Genomic DNA, 16,009 nt, shown 5'->3' on the forward strand with positions numbered 1-16,009 from the left:
CCAGACATAGAATCCTGAAAGGTCATTGCCACACTCAGGAAAATGTAAATCCTTGAAGCAAACCAGTGCCTTGACTTAGTCAATAGCCGGGTGGAATGTTTTAGTCTGTGTGAGTCAGGTGCGTTGAGAACAACAGCTTACACTCTTTTAAAAAATCTGCAAGAAGAAATCTTGCTGAGTCTAGTAAAATATTCATAGAAGCACAAATTTCTACTGACAAATAAGCAGATACTCCTGATTTCATTACCAAGGGACTTCTCCTCATTATTCAGGCCTACAAACTCCTTCCCACTTCGGATCCTGTAACACCAGCCACTACTAAATATTTGACCAGGGGCGCCTGGGTGACTCAGTTGGTTAAGCATCTGACTCTTGATTTCCATTCAGGTCATGATTTCACGTTCTGTGAGATCAAGCCCCGAGTCGGGCCCCGCACTGACAGTGCAGAGCCTGCTTGGGATTCTCTGTCTCCCTCTCTCTCTCTCCCTGCCCCCCATTCCATTCATGTGCTCTCTCTCAAAATAAAAAAATAAACTTAAAGAAATAAAGATTTGGCCAAACATCCAAATTTGAGAAAGGCTCCAAAAAACCGTTTACTATAGTAACTATTCTGGTTCCAACTTCAGATAAATTCCCCCAGTATATTTTCTTCATGAAAATTAAGCTACATCCATGTGATGAAAGTACATGCTTCAGTTGAAAATAGTAATAAATGCCATTTTTGAGCACTTAACATGAAAGGCAAAGAAATTAGTACAGAATCACACTGCTTGCTAGAGGCACAGCTAGGCTTTACACTCAAGTCTACCTGATGTTAAGACCTGTGTTTGCGACTACTCTGCTACTTTGCCTACTTCCAAATGAGGAATAATTTATAATTACATGGAAAATAATTACATAGGTATTTCACATTGGGTGTATATAAACAGGAAATAAGCTTGTGAAAATGGCCTCATTATCGTTAGTCCTTAGGTAAATACAAATAAAAACTACAATGAGATTCAGTTACACACATTCCAGAATAACTAACAACAACAACAGCAACAACAAAAACAGACAAAATAGAGTTGTGGGTGAGGATGCAGAGTGACTGGACTTCATACATACCGCTGGCTGGATGAATATCGGAAGATTTTTTTGGCACTAGCTAAAGATGAACAACTGGTACCCTATAAACACTGGATGCCTCATGACCAGTCAGTTCCATTCCCACTTGCAGTCAATTCTGCAATAACACTCATTTTGAAAATTTGAATTTGTTTCAGTTTGATTGATTTATTAGGGAACAATTTGCACGTTGTTCCCCAATGGGTGGCTCAGTCGGTTGAGTGTCCGACTCTTGATTTTGGCTCAGGTCATGATCTCATGGTTCATGGGATTGAGCTCAGTGTGGGGATCTGCACTAACAGCACAGAGCCTGCTTGGGATTCTCTCTCTCCCTCTCTCTCTGCCCCTCCCCTGCTCACACACACACTCTCTCTCTCTCTCTCTCTCTCTCTCAAAATAAGTAAATAAACATAAAAAAAAAAGAAACACAAGATGGAATAATAGAACCTGTACCCAGCTGAAACAATCCACAAAGTAATACCCAAAATACACTCAAACATCCACCAGGTACCTCAGTCCACTGGGTGTGTTATCCTACAAAGTTGTATTTTATTATCTGTTTGTAACTACAACCTTTTCTGTATAAACAAACACACACTCAACATCCCAAATATATCTCAGTGTCCTGGTTCAAAATGCCAAGGACTACAAACAAAAAAAGACACTACTATTTATATGTGAGGACCTTAAAAGAAATCACCAAATCCTGTATAAGTGGCTCCTTTTAGTGCTCTTAGTTGCTGGTTTAGTGATTTCAAACATCACTATAATTTCCAAAGCCTTCAGCCCTTGGGGGAAACCACAAGTGCAGATGAAAAAGCCACAAAAAAAGTTTCCAGCCATGATCCTAAAGTTAATTGAGGAGGAAAGCAACACACTGAAATAACAATTGCAATTTTGATGAAAACCTTGAAAGACCCACAATCCAAAGGCAAAAACAAAACAAAACAAAACATGCCCAAGTATTTAAAGGTTGTGGAAGATCAGAGGCCAATATCAAAGCAAGGAAAGTCACACCTACTCATATCTGGTGTTACAACCTTTCACCTGATTTCAGATAATCCTCTGCCCACCATTTCACAATAACCCACAAGCTACTACCTTCCACGATGAAATGTCATGTCTTCTTCAAGGTAAAGTATCATATTCATTAGTGTTTGTGTAATTATCTGACATGTAATATTACACTATTTTTTAAACATTAGGTCCTTCTTTTTATTTTTTGTATCACTGACAATATTTTTTAGTATTATGTGCTCTTTCAAGCACACACATAACTTCATAGAAGCTAGAGGGCGAATTATGTACCATACATTAGCTTCCAATTGCTGCTGTAACAAATTATCATAAATTTAGTGGCTTAAAACAACACAAATGGATTATCTTACAGGTCCAGAGCTCATAAGTCCTAAATCAAGGTGTCAGCAGGTCTCTGTTCCTTCTGGAAGCCCTAGGGAAGAATCTGTTTCCTTTTCCAGATTTTAGAAGCCACCTATATCTCTTGGCTTGCAGCCTCTTCCTTGTATCTCTCTGACTTCTGCTTCTGTCATAATATCTCTTCTCACTCTAACTCTCCTGACTCTCTCTTTCTCTTATAAGAATTTTTATAATTACAATGGGCCAAACCCAGGTAACCCAGGATAATCTCCCCATCTCAAGACCCTTAATTTAAAGATATCTAGAGAGTCCTTTTTGCCATATAAAGTAACATAGAGGCTCCAGGGATTAGAACACAGACTATCTGAGGTGCCATTATTCTGTCTACTACTCAGAATATATCCTCCAAACTTAATATAAATAAGCTAAAATCAATAATTTTAAAAATCCTATATTTTTATCTTGATTATTGTGATAGTATATCACAGGTATATGCATATATCCAAAACTCATCAAATTGTGTGTTTTAAATATGTGAAGTTTTTTTATAGATGAAACATACCTCACTAGAGCAGTTAGAAAAATCTTATATTTGGAAAATAAGGCCTATTTCTTTTTTTAATTTTTTTTTAATGTTTATTTATTTTTGAGAGAGACAGACAGAGTGTGAGCAGGGGAGGGGCAGAGAGAGAGAGGGAAACACAGAATCTAAAGCAGGCTCCAGGCTCTGAGCTGTCAGCACAGAGCCCGATGTGGGGCTCGAACTCACAAATCATGAGATCATGAGATCGTGACGTGGGCTGAAGTTGTTTGCTTAACTGACTGAGCCACCCAGGTGTTCCCAGACTACTTGATTTTTAACCCCAGCTCTGCCAGTTACTAACTTTGCAACCTTGAGCAATTTACTTTCTCTCTCTAGGCCTCAAATTCTTCATCCATAAAATGAGGATAATACTTAAGTTATATGATCTTTTTAAGCAATAGATGAATTAATATGTTAACCACTTAGCAGAGAATCTGACTTATAGTAAGCACTGTATAAATATTTGCTCTCATTGTTGTTTTTGCTATTTGAAGAAGCTGTATACAATAATCCTAGGGTATGTGATTCTCAAGGCAGTAGGAGACAAAAGGAGCAGAGCTCTACTTCTGCATCTTGTATAGCAGAAGGGAGGGTCGTATGTCAAAAGTACTCAGTGTACAAAAAGTGTTGAGAATGGGGAAACACCATGGTGTTGAATACAGTACACTGACAAGAGAGACAGGAGAAATCTCTAGTAGCTACCTTTAAGAGGAAAATGTGAGGATCAAGGAAGACACTAAGAAATGTGTCTGTGGACTATAATGTGTAAAACTTCTCCATACCCCCAAACTATAATTATAGTAAAGAACTTTTATATTATTCAAAACTTCTGAATCAAATTTGTATTTTTTTCATTTTTAGGTGTGTTTGCTTGGATGCTTTTTTTTTTAATGTTTATTTATTTTTTAGAGAGAGAGAGAGAGAGAGCAGGGAAGGGGCAGGTAGAGAAGGAAAAAGAGAATCCCAAGCAGGCTCTGTGCTGACAGCACAGAGCCTGACGCAGAGCTTGAAGCCACAAACCATGAGATCATGACTTGAGCCGAAATCAAGAGTCAGACGCTTAATTGACTGAGCCACCCAGGTGCTCTGGATGCTTTTTAAAATCTATGGGAAGACAGAAATAGGTCTCATGACTGCCTGCTCCATTTAGGTTAACCCTATAACATACTTAGTTGTCCTCAATAAACAGAAACTAATATTAGAATTCTGATCACAGCCTATTAAATTTGTTATTTTGACTGCCTCCCCCATTATATTCTGTCTCATTCATTTCTGTATGCCCATCACCTTAAGCCTCTCTGTAAAGGTAGGTGCTTAATCAATATTTGTAGAATACATCAACTGAAGGAACTAGGTAGATGATGGGTAGAGAGATGAATTCATAAAAGAAAGGATGAATGCTAAGATTGTTACATCAACTTTATGGGAAAACACCCTAGAATGGTCAGCCATAGAAGATAAATGTGTACTTAGAGTAGGCCTTGTACTTACCTACTTTGGGACTCTATTAGTATTTGGGCATGCCTCATTGTGGCCTTGTCCTCACTGGTAGGCAATGGAGTAGTTAAAAGCTCAGGTTCTAGAGCCAGACTGCCTGCATTCAAATTCTGGTTTGTCCACATGTACCATAAAGTTAGTGATGTGAAGTCTTAGGGCCCCTTACTTACAACCTCTTCCAAAGCCCTGTGTATGTAGTTCATATTTGAGAATTTGCATTCTATTTCTGAAACAGGCTCCCAATATTGTAAAACAAAACTTTCAGATTCTACAAAACGTGGATCCAACATTGGCTCCACCACTTACTGGCTCTGTGACTTGGGCTCAATATATTTATTTGCTATGTGCCTCCATTTCTCCATTTGTAAAATGGAATAAGCTGGCATCTACTTCATAGCATTGTTTTGAAAATTGAATTAATACATGTGAAATGTTTAGCACAGTGTCAGGCACATAGTACACGTTCACTATGTATTGGCTTCTTTAAGTCCCTTTTGTGGTCATTCCTTATCTCCCTCTTGTGTGAGCCCTGTCAGACCTAGGATCACCTTTCTCTTCACAAATTTAGCCTGTGGCAAGTTTCTCTTTAATCCTTAATCCCTTCCCCTTGCTCCCGTACATTCTCTTTTATGAGCTTCTTGAATTGTTTACAATCTGATTTTATCAATCTCTATTTGTTTTTTGAAACCTACTGGACCTGTTCATTACTTAGAGGACACGACAATTTCAGCTTCATTTTTCTCCCCCTGGGAGCCATCTGCTAGATCAGTTTCCTGAACAACAGCATGGAGAAGATGATATTATTCTCAAGCTTTTATCATAAATAACATTCTAAACACTTCCCTGCATACCATCTATAGAACTGCAACAATTACTTACATTCTATCTTCCCTCAGAAAACTTGGTCTTTCCAGATATATTAAACCCCATGAATACTGACGCCTCTTTGTCAACTGGGGAGACACATGGATTTTTGCTGGTGGACTTGCTTCATTCCTAAAACCAAGTTAAAACCAAGGTTTGCCTGATACTGTTCATCTCCATCCAGATCTTTGATGCAATGTGGGTAGGCATTGAAGAAACTATGTTACAGCAATCTATTGGCTTATTGGCCCCCAAATAATATCAGTTTCTAGAATAAATATCTATTGCTGATTTAGTCAAAATTACTTAACCAATATCTGCATACATTTACATCAAGCTAAAATACCCTGGAGTCCTATATTTGGACATACATGATGGAGTGAAAGATAAAATGTGGTCATTCCTACTAACCCTTAAGGCAGATTCACCATGTTCCATTATTCTGTGGATATCATTTTCCACAATACCCTTGACCAATGTGACCATCACTTTAAAAAATAATGATTTTTAAACTAATATATACTTAAATATCATCATGAAGTGCCTCTCCAAATTATGTTCAATAGACAATAATCTGTCTTATACCCCAGGATATTACCACCTAGTGAAGTGACACCAAAGAATGTTGAAGCCCAGCAAAAATGACATTAAGAATTCAGTACAACTTGCCTAGATGCCATATCTTCTCTACTCCACATTTGTCCTTCCCATCTGAAATGCCTGCTATATTGTGGGTTTAGAACCTGATTTCACCCCAAAGTTTCAAATACACTTGCAACCAATATGGGTTCCAACCCTTTCAACATTTATTGCCCTTTCCCAAACACCAGCTGTATTAGGATTCTCAAATAGAACCAATAGAGTATGTGTGTGTGTGTGTGTGTGTGTGTGTGTTACAGTCTCTGAAATTAAGGACTCAACAATCACACACATCTTCATGTCACCCAGTTATATGGCCTTAATTCCCCATCATCCAGAGCAGCCCACCTCTAGTTTTCTCCTCTCTTATGATTGGTGGTAACCCCTAGGAGAATCCTAATCACCCTAGCAGCCCTACAAAATTTTTTGAAGAACATCTCCTCTTGAACTTACCATAAGGGGATAGCAAAAGTTTCCTACAGCTGTGATCTGAAACCTGCTACCCACAGCTGGGCTCTGCCTCTAGAGACTAGGGGAGCAGACTGTAGCTAAAGCTACATACAGCACGCATATGATTATGAGGGAAAAGAAAACATTTGCATAAGAGGGAAGAGCTTTTGAGGTCTTTTGAGGTCCTGGACACTCTGTGAAATTCTGACATACCAAGTAAACGAGGAAGGATAATCTCTTTTCTCAGACACTAACACTGTAGACGAATGTTGACTTTTTCCATAGGAAAACAAACTTCAGCTCAACAAGGAAAGATCATGAGTGGGAAGGGTATTTGGGTAGTTGACCACAGGGATCCGCTTGGCAGCTCTCTCACTTGCTTGATCTGCATATAAGGAGGATGCTGGGCACCTGGGACTGTGTTCTCTAAGACGTCACATTCTGTCTCCTCCACCATGCACTTTCTCCAGCTCCTGTTCAGAGCCAGCTCTGCTGCCCTGCTCCTGGTTCTCTGTCTGCAGCTGGGGACCAACAAAGCTCAGGAAAACACGTGAGCCAAGCCTTTCTCTTCCTCACAAAAATCCTTTCAGGGAAGGATCTTATCTTAGCCTGAAAATCTCTATATCCTTTCCTGAAAACTTTTCAACTTTCCAGAACTCTGGTCCCAGAGACTCTCCTAAACCCCATTTCAAGTTCCACTTCTCTCCTCTTAGGAAGTCTCATAAACTATACTCATATTTCCACTGGGTTCTTCTAGGTTGTTCATGGAAATAAGTCTCCCAGTGTGCATATAGGCTATAAGTAACAATCAGTCTTGCTCTAGGGCTCTCATCCACATCCTGTCCATAGTCTACACCTTTGTCAGATTTCTGGTCAGTAAGCTTTACATTCTCACACCTTGCCTCCTAGAACAGCAGGTTTAGCAAGTCTGTGAGTTCTAGCGATAGCTTTAAGCAATGTTGGTAGGACTCACTAAAGGATCAGAGGCTCTGATCACTGATCCTTGACCCCATGGTCCAAGGTTGAGCCAGCCAAACAGCTTAGACATTCTTCCTATTCTGAAGCTCAAAGACAAAAGCAAGTACACACTCACCCACCACCTACACTAGGACCTGGGAACACAGGCTCAGAAGCCAAATTATTGAGGGTACATATTTGAAGGAAGCAGGAAAATTGGGGGAAATGAAGTAGGAAATGGAGCCAGGGTCTGGGAGAAGCAGGGACACTCAGCAAATCTAGGGGGTTTTCTCAACAAGAACAGGGTTTTGAATGCTGGGTTTTGGGACTGTGATTCTGATGGTACCCTCTGTGGCACAACCAGATGTCCTGTCCTGGAGTAAAACATTCAGAGTTTTGACAAGTTGGTAGAATGGAGCCCAATGTCCTAAGAAATTTTGAATGGGGACAGGTTCAGACACAGATATCACCCCATGTAGCCCTTTAGGGGGCAGCAAGTTGGTGAAATAAGCTGCACTAATTAGGGTGATCAGAATCCCTGTCTGCCCAGAAATTTCTCAGTGTTAGCACTAAAAGGCTGTCATCCCAGGAAGCTCCTCACTCCTGGGCAAGCTGATCTGATCACTCACTCTAGCTAAGCTGGTCATCTTATCACTCCTAAATTCATTTACAAATGAGAGGAATTTTGGAGGAATTTTGGAATTCCTGTACACTGAGCACTAGAGCAACTGGCACAAGAAATGCAATATCTCCAAAATATGAGATGATTTACCATAGGAAAATGGGACTGTGAAGCATTGTAGCCAAAACCGTAAATTCCCTCCTGTCCCACCAATACCAAGGAGTTCAGCCAGGAGTTTCTGGGAGAAAGAAAGTAACTCTCCTAGTCTTGAACCCAGGTCTCCCTGATGAAGAAATCCTTGACTTCTCTCTGCTTCCATTTCCTTTTCCCATCAGATTGTGATATGTGGCTTAAAAGTAGGGTGGCATATAAAGGCCTCAAACATGGCCATATGTCCAAATTCTCTGCAGTGCTAAAGAAATACAAATACCTAGGCCCCACCAGGAATCAAAGAAGGATGATCTCAAGGATGACTCTAAAAATTCCTCCAGTGCATTGAGATGTTTTTGGTTTAACACGATTCTGTCTACATGGAATTTTCTAGTAATGATGACTTGAGCCTCCCCCACCCCACATTAGTGGACAGTCAACAGAACCCGAAGGATTTTATTAAGAAATAACATGTAATATTATACTTTTATTCCTTTTTTTTAAATTCATTTTTTGTCAGTGGAAAGAAAGACAATGCTCAATTTTAAATAAAGCATCAAAGCTGCTATATTAAACAAAACAAAGTCTTGTAGAAAACAACCAAAGCAAACAAGGATCAAAAATTTCCAGGGGTTCTTCATTATTGCACTATATGCTAAGTAACTTGGATGTAAATTAAAAAATAAAAATTAAAAAAAGTCCAGGGGTTCTGACGCTCAGCAATTGATTCAGCTCTCATTATCCCCTTTGCTTTACACCTTCCCTGTTGCTTACGCTCTGCTCATTGTGTGCTCCTCTCGTGCACGGGACAGATCTCTGATCTCTACCCTCCTTCCCTGTTCCCCAAAGCGGTCGAAAAGTGATAAAAATGGAGGTACAGATGCCCCGCAGAGCAAACGCAAGTGAAGAAATCACTGTGAAGATGAATGTTAAAACAGAATTGCTAGAATGTATGGTGGTAAGTAGAGGCCTGGAGTAGGGGGTAAACTCAAGACAAATCTGACTCCTTAGTTATGAATACAATTAGATTAATCTCTCCCTTTAATATCATGCATTATACTTAATAATATGATGAACTGCAATCCTCATGCTCCCAATTCTCATATATACTTGATCCTCAGAACAATCATCAGACCTCGGGGCAGATTACTATTCTCATTTTACAGATAAAGGAATCCGATCCTGAGGTGTAGGAAGGAAGAGAAGGAAAGAAGGAATGGGTAGTGAAGAAAAACACAGCTAAGAGGGAGAAGAGAGGAAAAGCTTATGAGCTGGGAGAGAAGTGGTAAGAGTTCCTCCAAGGTCCGGAAGATGGTTGTTTAAGAGGAGAGGTGGGGATAGGGGGTTCTCACAAGGAAAACTGCAACCCCATCCAGTGCATTGAGGCAGGTGGGCAGAAGAGATATGTTGCACAGAACACAAGGGATAAGATTTGCTCCTTGGCAGTGAACTCTGAGCAAAAGCTGCGTTGACCCCCCTCCCTCTGCCCTTTTGCTCTATCGTCAGAAGTTCACTCCTGTTCCAGCCTCCTCTCCCCAACAAGGAGCCCACGCTGTCTTCTCCCCTTTCTCCAATTCGCAGTTGTGGGAGGGAGGTCCAATCCCTTTATTACATCAGAGGTTTTCAAATGGAAATGAGCATAAGTCTCACCTGTGCCTTATCACCAGCTGCTCTGGGCCACAAGGAGAAGGGACCCATGCAGGTTTAGGGCTTCTCCCCAGGGAAGAGTGTGTCCTTCTCTTCCCTACCAGCAGTCTCCTCTCGTGTTGTCCCCCACACGCAATCTGCCCCTTGTTAGCTACCTCTGTTCTATGGCCAAAACCCAGGCGTTTCTCCCCTGCCTCCTTCTAGAAGTACACTCTCTCAGGCAGCGCATACATGAGTTTCCTAACTCAAATTAGATTTAAGTACAATGATTAAAAAGAAAACAGAATTGGAAGTATGAGAATTGTTATTCCTTAAAATATATTCTAGAAATGGCCCCATATCTGTAAGAGAAAGATTTCTGATCACTGAGCAAAGAACAAAATGGCTGCTTTGTCAAATTTGTCTGTTCACAGTCCAAGAATGTGAATACTGCATGTTAGCTGGGGGTGGGAGGGAGGCCACATCATAATTTCTCAATTTTGTGTTTTGTTTATCATAACGACTGATGACAAAAAGAATGAGAATGTGTGCATAAAGGTCTTGTGATAATGGTAGTTCCTGGTAATGATAGATAATGAAAGTCGGTTTCCACCCCTGAAAAAGTGATAGGTGTAAAAAAATGTGCTTAATCAACAAAATCACACGTGAAATAATTTTGTGCTACTGTGATTCATAGGACTATGTTTTAAGAACAATGCTAATACATACAGAGAAAGACAGATACCATATGTTTTCACTCTTATGTGGATCCTGAGAAACTTAACAGAAGACCATGGGGGAGAGGGAGGGGGAAAAACGTTACAGAGAGGGAAGGAGACAAACATTAAGAGACTCTTAAAAACTGAGAATAAACTGAGGAGTGGGGGGAGGGGAAAGTGGGTGATGGGCATTGAGGAGGGCACCTGTTGGGATGAGCATTGGGTGTTGTATGGAAACCAATTTGACAATAAATTTCATATTAAAAAAATAATAAATAAAATAATAAAAGAACAATTTTTTAAAATAATTTTTAATGTTTATTCATTTTTCAGAGAGAGAGAGTGCAAGTGGGGGAAGGACAGAGAGAGAGGGAGACCCAGAATCCAAAGCAGGCTCCAGGCTCTGGGCTGTCACCACAGAGCCTCACACAGGGCTCGAACTCAGGAACCAAGAGATCATGACCTGAGCCAAAGTCGGATGCTCAACCAACTGAGCCACCTAGGCAATCTTTTTAAAACCTACCCAAGTACAAGGAATCTCATAGAATACATTGCAAATTAGAAAGAATTTTGTTAGTTCTGGTCAACCAATTTTTATTTGTAGCTTCCAATATAAAAAAATGTCTGGCTACAGAAACATCTTCAGATTTTTTTTAATTTAGGAAAATATAATTTTTATGTGTGAAGATTCTAATACCTAATCTTCATTTTCTAACAATTATAATGTTTTGCAAGTAAATTTTTGATCAAGTGAGGTATTAGGATCACAAATTTAAAATTAAAATAGATTATACCCTCAATCATGAATATAAAGATTGTATAATCTTTTAAGGTTGAAGAGAACTTGTAGCAAACCATAGTGCTTTGCTTAAACATTTGTGGTATGGGAGTGCCTGGGTGGCTCAGTCAGTTAAGTGTCGGACTTCAGCTCAGGTCATGATCTCATCATGGGTTTGAGCCTCACGTGGGGCTCTGTGCTGACAGCTCAGAGCCTGGAGCCTGCTTCGGATTCTGTCTCCCTCTCTGCCCCTCCCCACTCACACTGCCCCCCTCTCTCTCTCACTCTCTCTCTCTCTGTCTGTCTTTCTCTCTCTCAAAAACTGAATAAACATAAAAAAAAATTAAACATTTGTGGCATGGACCATTTTGTTGATCTCTTGAAGTCTAGGGAATGCTTATGAGGAAATTACTTTTAAATGTGTGAATAGGGGCACTTGGTTTGGCTCAGTCAGTTGAGCATCTGATTATAGACATTAGCTCAGGTTGCAGTCCTGGGGTCGTGGAATTGAGCCCTGTATGGGGCTCCATGCTGAGTGTGGAGCCTGCTTGGGATTATTTCTCTCTCTCCTCTTGCCCCTCTCCCTGGCTGGTGCGCTTGCTCTCTCTCTCTCTCTCTCTCTCTCTCTCTCTCTCAAAAAAAATAATAAATAAATAAATGTGTAAATAAAATGCATTGGACTACACAGGAAAACTACCATATTGAAAAACAAGTGATAATGATTATTAAAAATAAACTTTTGACACGGTACTGTTTATATTACTTTATTGACATATTAGCTAAAAAGGCAATACATTTAAAATATAGACAAGTTAAAATTTATCTTATAAAGATGATCTACATAACGGTTCTTGTTGCTCAGCCTGAATAAGTAGCTCCAACTGTACATTGGTTTTGACAAGTGAATTCCAGTGGCCTCTGACTTTTTGTTTTGAATATTCAAGTGTTGAAAATTCTGACTCATTAGGATAAACTGTTGTAAATGTCATCAGATATAAACCCCCAGCAAGAGTTTGTTTCTTGAAAGAAATGCCAGGATCTCCAAAATATTCTGAGTAAAATTCCAATGGGGAGAAAGCTGGAGTTCACCATTTAGAGCTGACAAGCTATTTTAGTGCACAGTTTCCAGTTACCTGGGCAAGCTTCAGGAGATGGGCAGATGGCCCCAGCCATGACCATGCAACCCCGTGATATAATGTCCCTGTGTTCAAGGTAGTGATGGATTCAGATAATAGTTTGAGATATATAAACCTGTAAAATGGTATGAACACATCTGTTTCCCTTCGTGATAAAATCACACACACTGCAAATGCCACTAAGGATCATTGATGACATAGTGGGACGAAATGTTCAATTTCAGTGAGAGGTTAATAAAATAAAGATACAATTTCTTTCCATCTGAGTTCACAGACTCAGTGAATTCTATCCACAGACCCCCTGGGTCCATGGACTCCAGGGTAACACCCCTTGCTGAACACTAACCAGACAAAAGCTTCCTGACGCTGCTGAAACTTATATATCAAGTTGCAAAGCCCTCTCAAGTTAAAAAAGGAAAAAGGAAATTTACCTTCAAGATTTCATCCATTTATCTAACAGCCAAGTCTGGTAGGTGACTGTTTTCCTCTCACAACTGAGGAAAGAGAGACTGAGAGATGTCACTCCAATCATCAAAGGTCACAGAGTTGGGAGGAGCATAGTTCCAGGAGCAAGGTCCGGTTTTGGCCTCCACACCCAAGATCCAAGCTGTGGTAGCAGGCCATTCCTGAAAGCCCTAGCCAGGAAACCACAGCAAGCCTGCTCCTCAGATGAAGGCTGCCTCAGAGTGAGTTCTCCTTGCCCTGTCAATTCACTTACCTCTTCCCTTCGGAGCCCAGACCCACAGCACTAAAGCAGGACATGTTGCCAGAAAACCTTCTAACCTAGGCTTTAGCTCCTGAAAATGATAGACAAAAGAGGACTCCCCAGTGCTTCTGGTCTACATCTGTCCCTGCTCTTTGTGCATGAAAGATGTTCTCCTCCTCCTCCTCCTCCTCTTCTGCCTCCTCCTTTTCCTCTTTCATGCTCTCTTGTCTTTCTTTCCCTTTCCCACTCCCCAGACTAACACTGGGTCCTCTCTGCCCACTTCTTCCTCCCCAGATTACATCTTACCTCAGAAGCAACATTACAATCCAAGGTCCTTTTAACTATCGTTTCACCACCTGCCTCTGTAAGAATGCTCCAAGAAATTTCTACTGGGACTTTCACATCAATGGTAAGTATAGGGTGGGGCACCTGGGTGGCTCAGTCACTTGAGTGTCCGACTTGGGCTCAGGTCAGGATCTCACTGTTTGTGGGTTCAAGCCCCGCATCAGGCTCTGTGCTGACAGCTCAGAGCCTGGACCCTGCTTTGGATTCTGTGTCTCCGTCTCTCTCTGTTCCTCCCCTACTCATGCTCTGTCTCTCTCTCAAAAATAAATGAACATTAAAATTTTTTAAAAAATAGTAAGCATAGGGGTCATCCAAGTGAAGAACTATCTACTAGGGTAGGGAAATCATAAAGAGAAATGTTACTCCAGATATGAAACAGAATGTCAGGGCAGAAGGGTGGAGGGAAAGGAGGGAAGGAAAAGGGAGAGTGGATGGGGACTATGCCCGGGTCTGAAAGGTGAGGGGTTGTATGAGAAAAGCTAACAAGGGAGATATATTTGCAGATGACTGGGGGGAAACTGGGTCCCAATAGAGAGGTTCCTGAAACTAGTAAAAAAAGCCAGAAAACTGGAGGTTACAGTGTTATCAGAGAAGATCTTTGTCCTTGTCTCTTTCAGAAACTGCAAAGATAGCAGCAGTGGCCCAAATTACTGCACAACTAGATATCTGCCCCAACAATGAGGCAGTGGTGCCCTTGGGACAAAAATATATTTATACCATTGGGACCATAACCGTAGGCTGATCTTGGTGGAAGCCCTTGTCTGCCCCCGAGGATGGTTCCTCTACAGAAATTGGGCTGGAGTATCTGTTGTGGTCTGTAAAATAAACTTCTCATAAGCTTCTCTGTTTTCTGTGTCTTCCCTTCCAAATCTGTCCCAGAGGAGCCTCGGAGCACCCAGAATATCTGGAACTTTGTTCTTTCAAAGAACTGTTACTGAAGAGAGTTTATGGTTTCTCATTGTCCATTGGTATGAAGAGGGAGAGATGAAGAAATAGAGACAGGTCACAGAATCAGAAATTCCCTGGGCTCCCAAATATGATGCCCCTTCCCTGTACCCATGCCCTGTGCTTCCTTACTGTAGGGAAAAACTCAGAAAGCTAGGGAATGCCAAATGTTTGTGGGAAATGAGGGTCAATGGGGCCATTAGGCACAGCTGGTTAACACAGCACCAGGGTAAAAATGTGAATGTGTATGAATGCCTGCCCAGCCAGACAAACATAAACTACTCTTGATCTTTTCTTTCTCATTGATTTTTCCTGATGAAAAAAAAAAGGGGGGGGGGCATTTATCATATCAATAGCCACAGAGCAAGTGTCAGAGACTATGCTCATCTATTCTTGTAAAGATACCACATCTGACAAAGCAGCCGTCAAGGGATTTTTTGTTTGTCTGTTAGACGATTCCAGGGTCCCACCCTCCCAATAGCACATTCCTTCCTGTTTTACCAAAGGGTATGTCTTCAGATCCAGGAGGCATGAAGAGCCCCCAACAAAATCACCCCAATAAGGTCCACACAAAGACACATAGTAACTAAAATGACCAAAGTAGTGATAAACAGAGAAGTTTAAAAGCAGTAAGAAAAAAGAAAAACAGTTACGTACAAGATAAACCCCATCAGGCTATCAGCTGAGTTTTCAGCACCCCGCAGGCAAGAAGGGAGCGCCATGATATATTCAAAGTGCTAAAAGGAAAAAAACCTGTAGCCAAGAATACTCTATCCAGCAAGGCTATCATTCAGAATAGGAAGAGGGCTAAGAATTCCTAGACAAACAAAAGTTAAAGGAATTCATGACCATTAAACCTACGAGAAATGTTAAAGGGGACTTTTTAAGTGGAAAGGAAAGACCATAAGCAAGAATGAGGAAAATAGAAAGAAAAAAAGCAGTGAAATTAAGTATATCTATAAAAATCAGTCAAGGGAATCACAAAATAAAAGGATGTAAAGTATGCCACCATACACCTAAAATGTAAGGAATGACAATTTAGTGTTTTTAGAATGGTTTTACACTTAAACAACCATAAACTTTATAGACTGCTATGTGCATAATATGTTATATATAAACCTAATAGTAACTACAAATCAAAACTTGGTAATAGATATGCCAAAAATAAAGAGAAAGGAATCCAAGAAACTAAAGAAAGCCAGCAAACCATGAGAGAAGACAGCAATAGAAAAGAATAGAGAAGAACTACAAAAACAACCATAAAACAACTAACAAAATGGCAATTAGTATATACCTATCAATAACCACCTTGAATATAAATAGACTAAACACTCCATTTAAACTCCAATCAAAGAACACAGGGAGATACAATGAATAAAAAAGCAAGACCCTTGTATATGCTGCCTACAAGAGACTTATTTCAGATCTAAAGACACATGCACATTGAAAGTGAAGGGATGAAAAAGCATTTATCATGCAAATGGAGGTGGGGCAGATTTCAAGACAAA

At 40.4% G+C, this 16,009-nt stretch overlaps 1 protein-coding gene across 1 annotated transcript; it reads left to right on the forward strand.

The window, feature by feature from the left end:
* The first annotated feature begins 6,972 nt into the window (after positions 1-6,972).
* On the forward strand, positions 6,973-14,347 carry LOC122212942 (prolactin induced protein). The gene is made up of 4 exons (XM_042926941.1): positions 6,973-7,067; positions 9,096-9,204; positions 13,506-13,620; positions 14,174-14,347. Exons 1-4 carry the CDS (start codon positions 6,973-6,975, stop codon positions 14,296-14,298), a joined length of 444 nt encoding a protein of 147 aa, XP_042782875.1. The 3' UTR covers positions 14,299-14,347.
* The last annotated feature ends 1,662 nt before the right edge of the window (positions 14,348-16,009 follow it).

Source organism: Panthera leo, chromosome A2 (genome assembly GCF_018350215.1).
Source record: "Panthera leo isolate Ple1 chromosome A2, P.leo_Ple1_pat1.1, whole genome shotgun sequence".
NCBI classification, from domain to species: Eukaryota; Metazoa; Chordata; class Mammalia; order Carnivora; family Felidae; genus Panthera; species Panthera leo.

Excerpts from the sequence above, each read along its gene's own strand:
- LOC122212942 (XM_042926941.1), top strand. The coding sequence starts at position 6,973 with ATGCACTTTCTCCAGCTCCTGTTCAGAGCCAGCTCTGCTGCCCTGCTC. Across the intron at positions 9,205-13,505 it reads AATTGCTAGAATGTATGGTG|ATTACATCTTACCTCAGAAG; the intron begins GTAAGTAGAGGC and ends CTTCCTCCCCAG. Across the intron at positions 13,621-14,173 it reads CTGGGACTTTCACATCAATG|AAACTGCAAAGATAGCAGCA; the intron begins GTAAGTATAGGG and ends TGTCTCTTTCAG.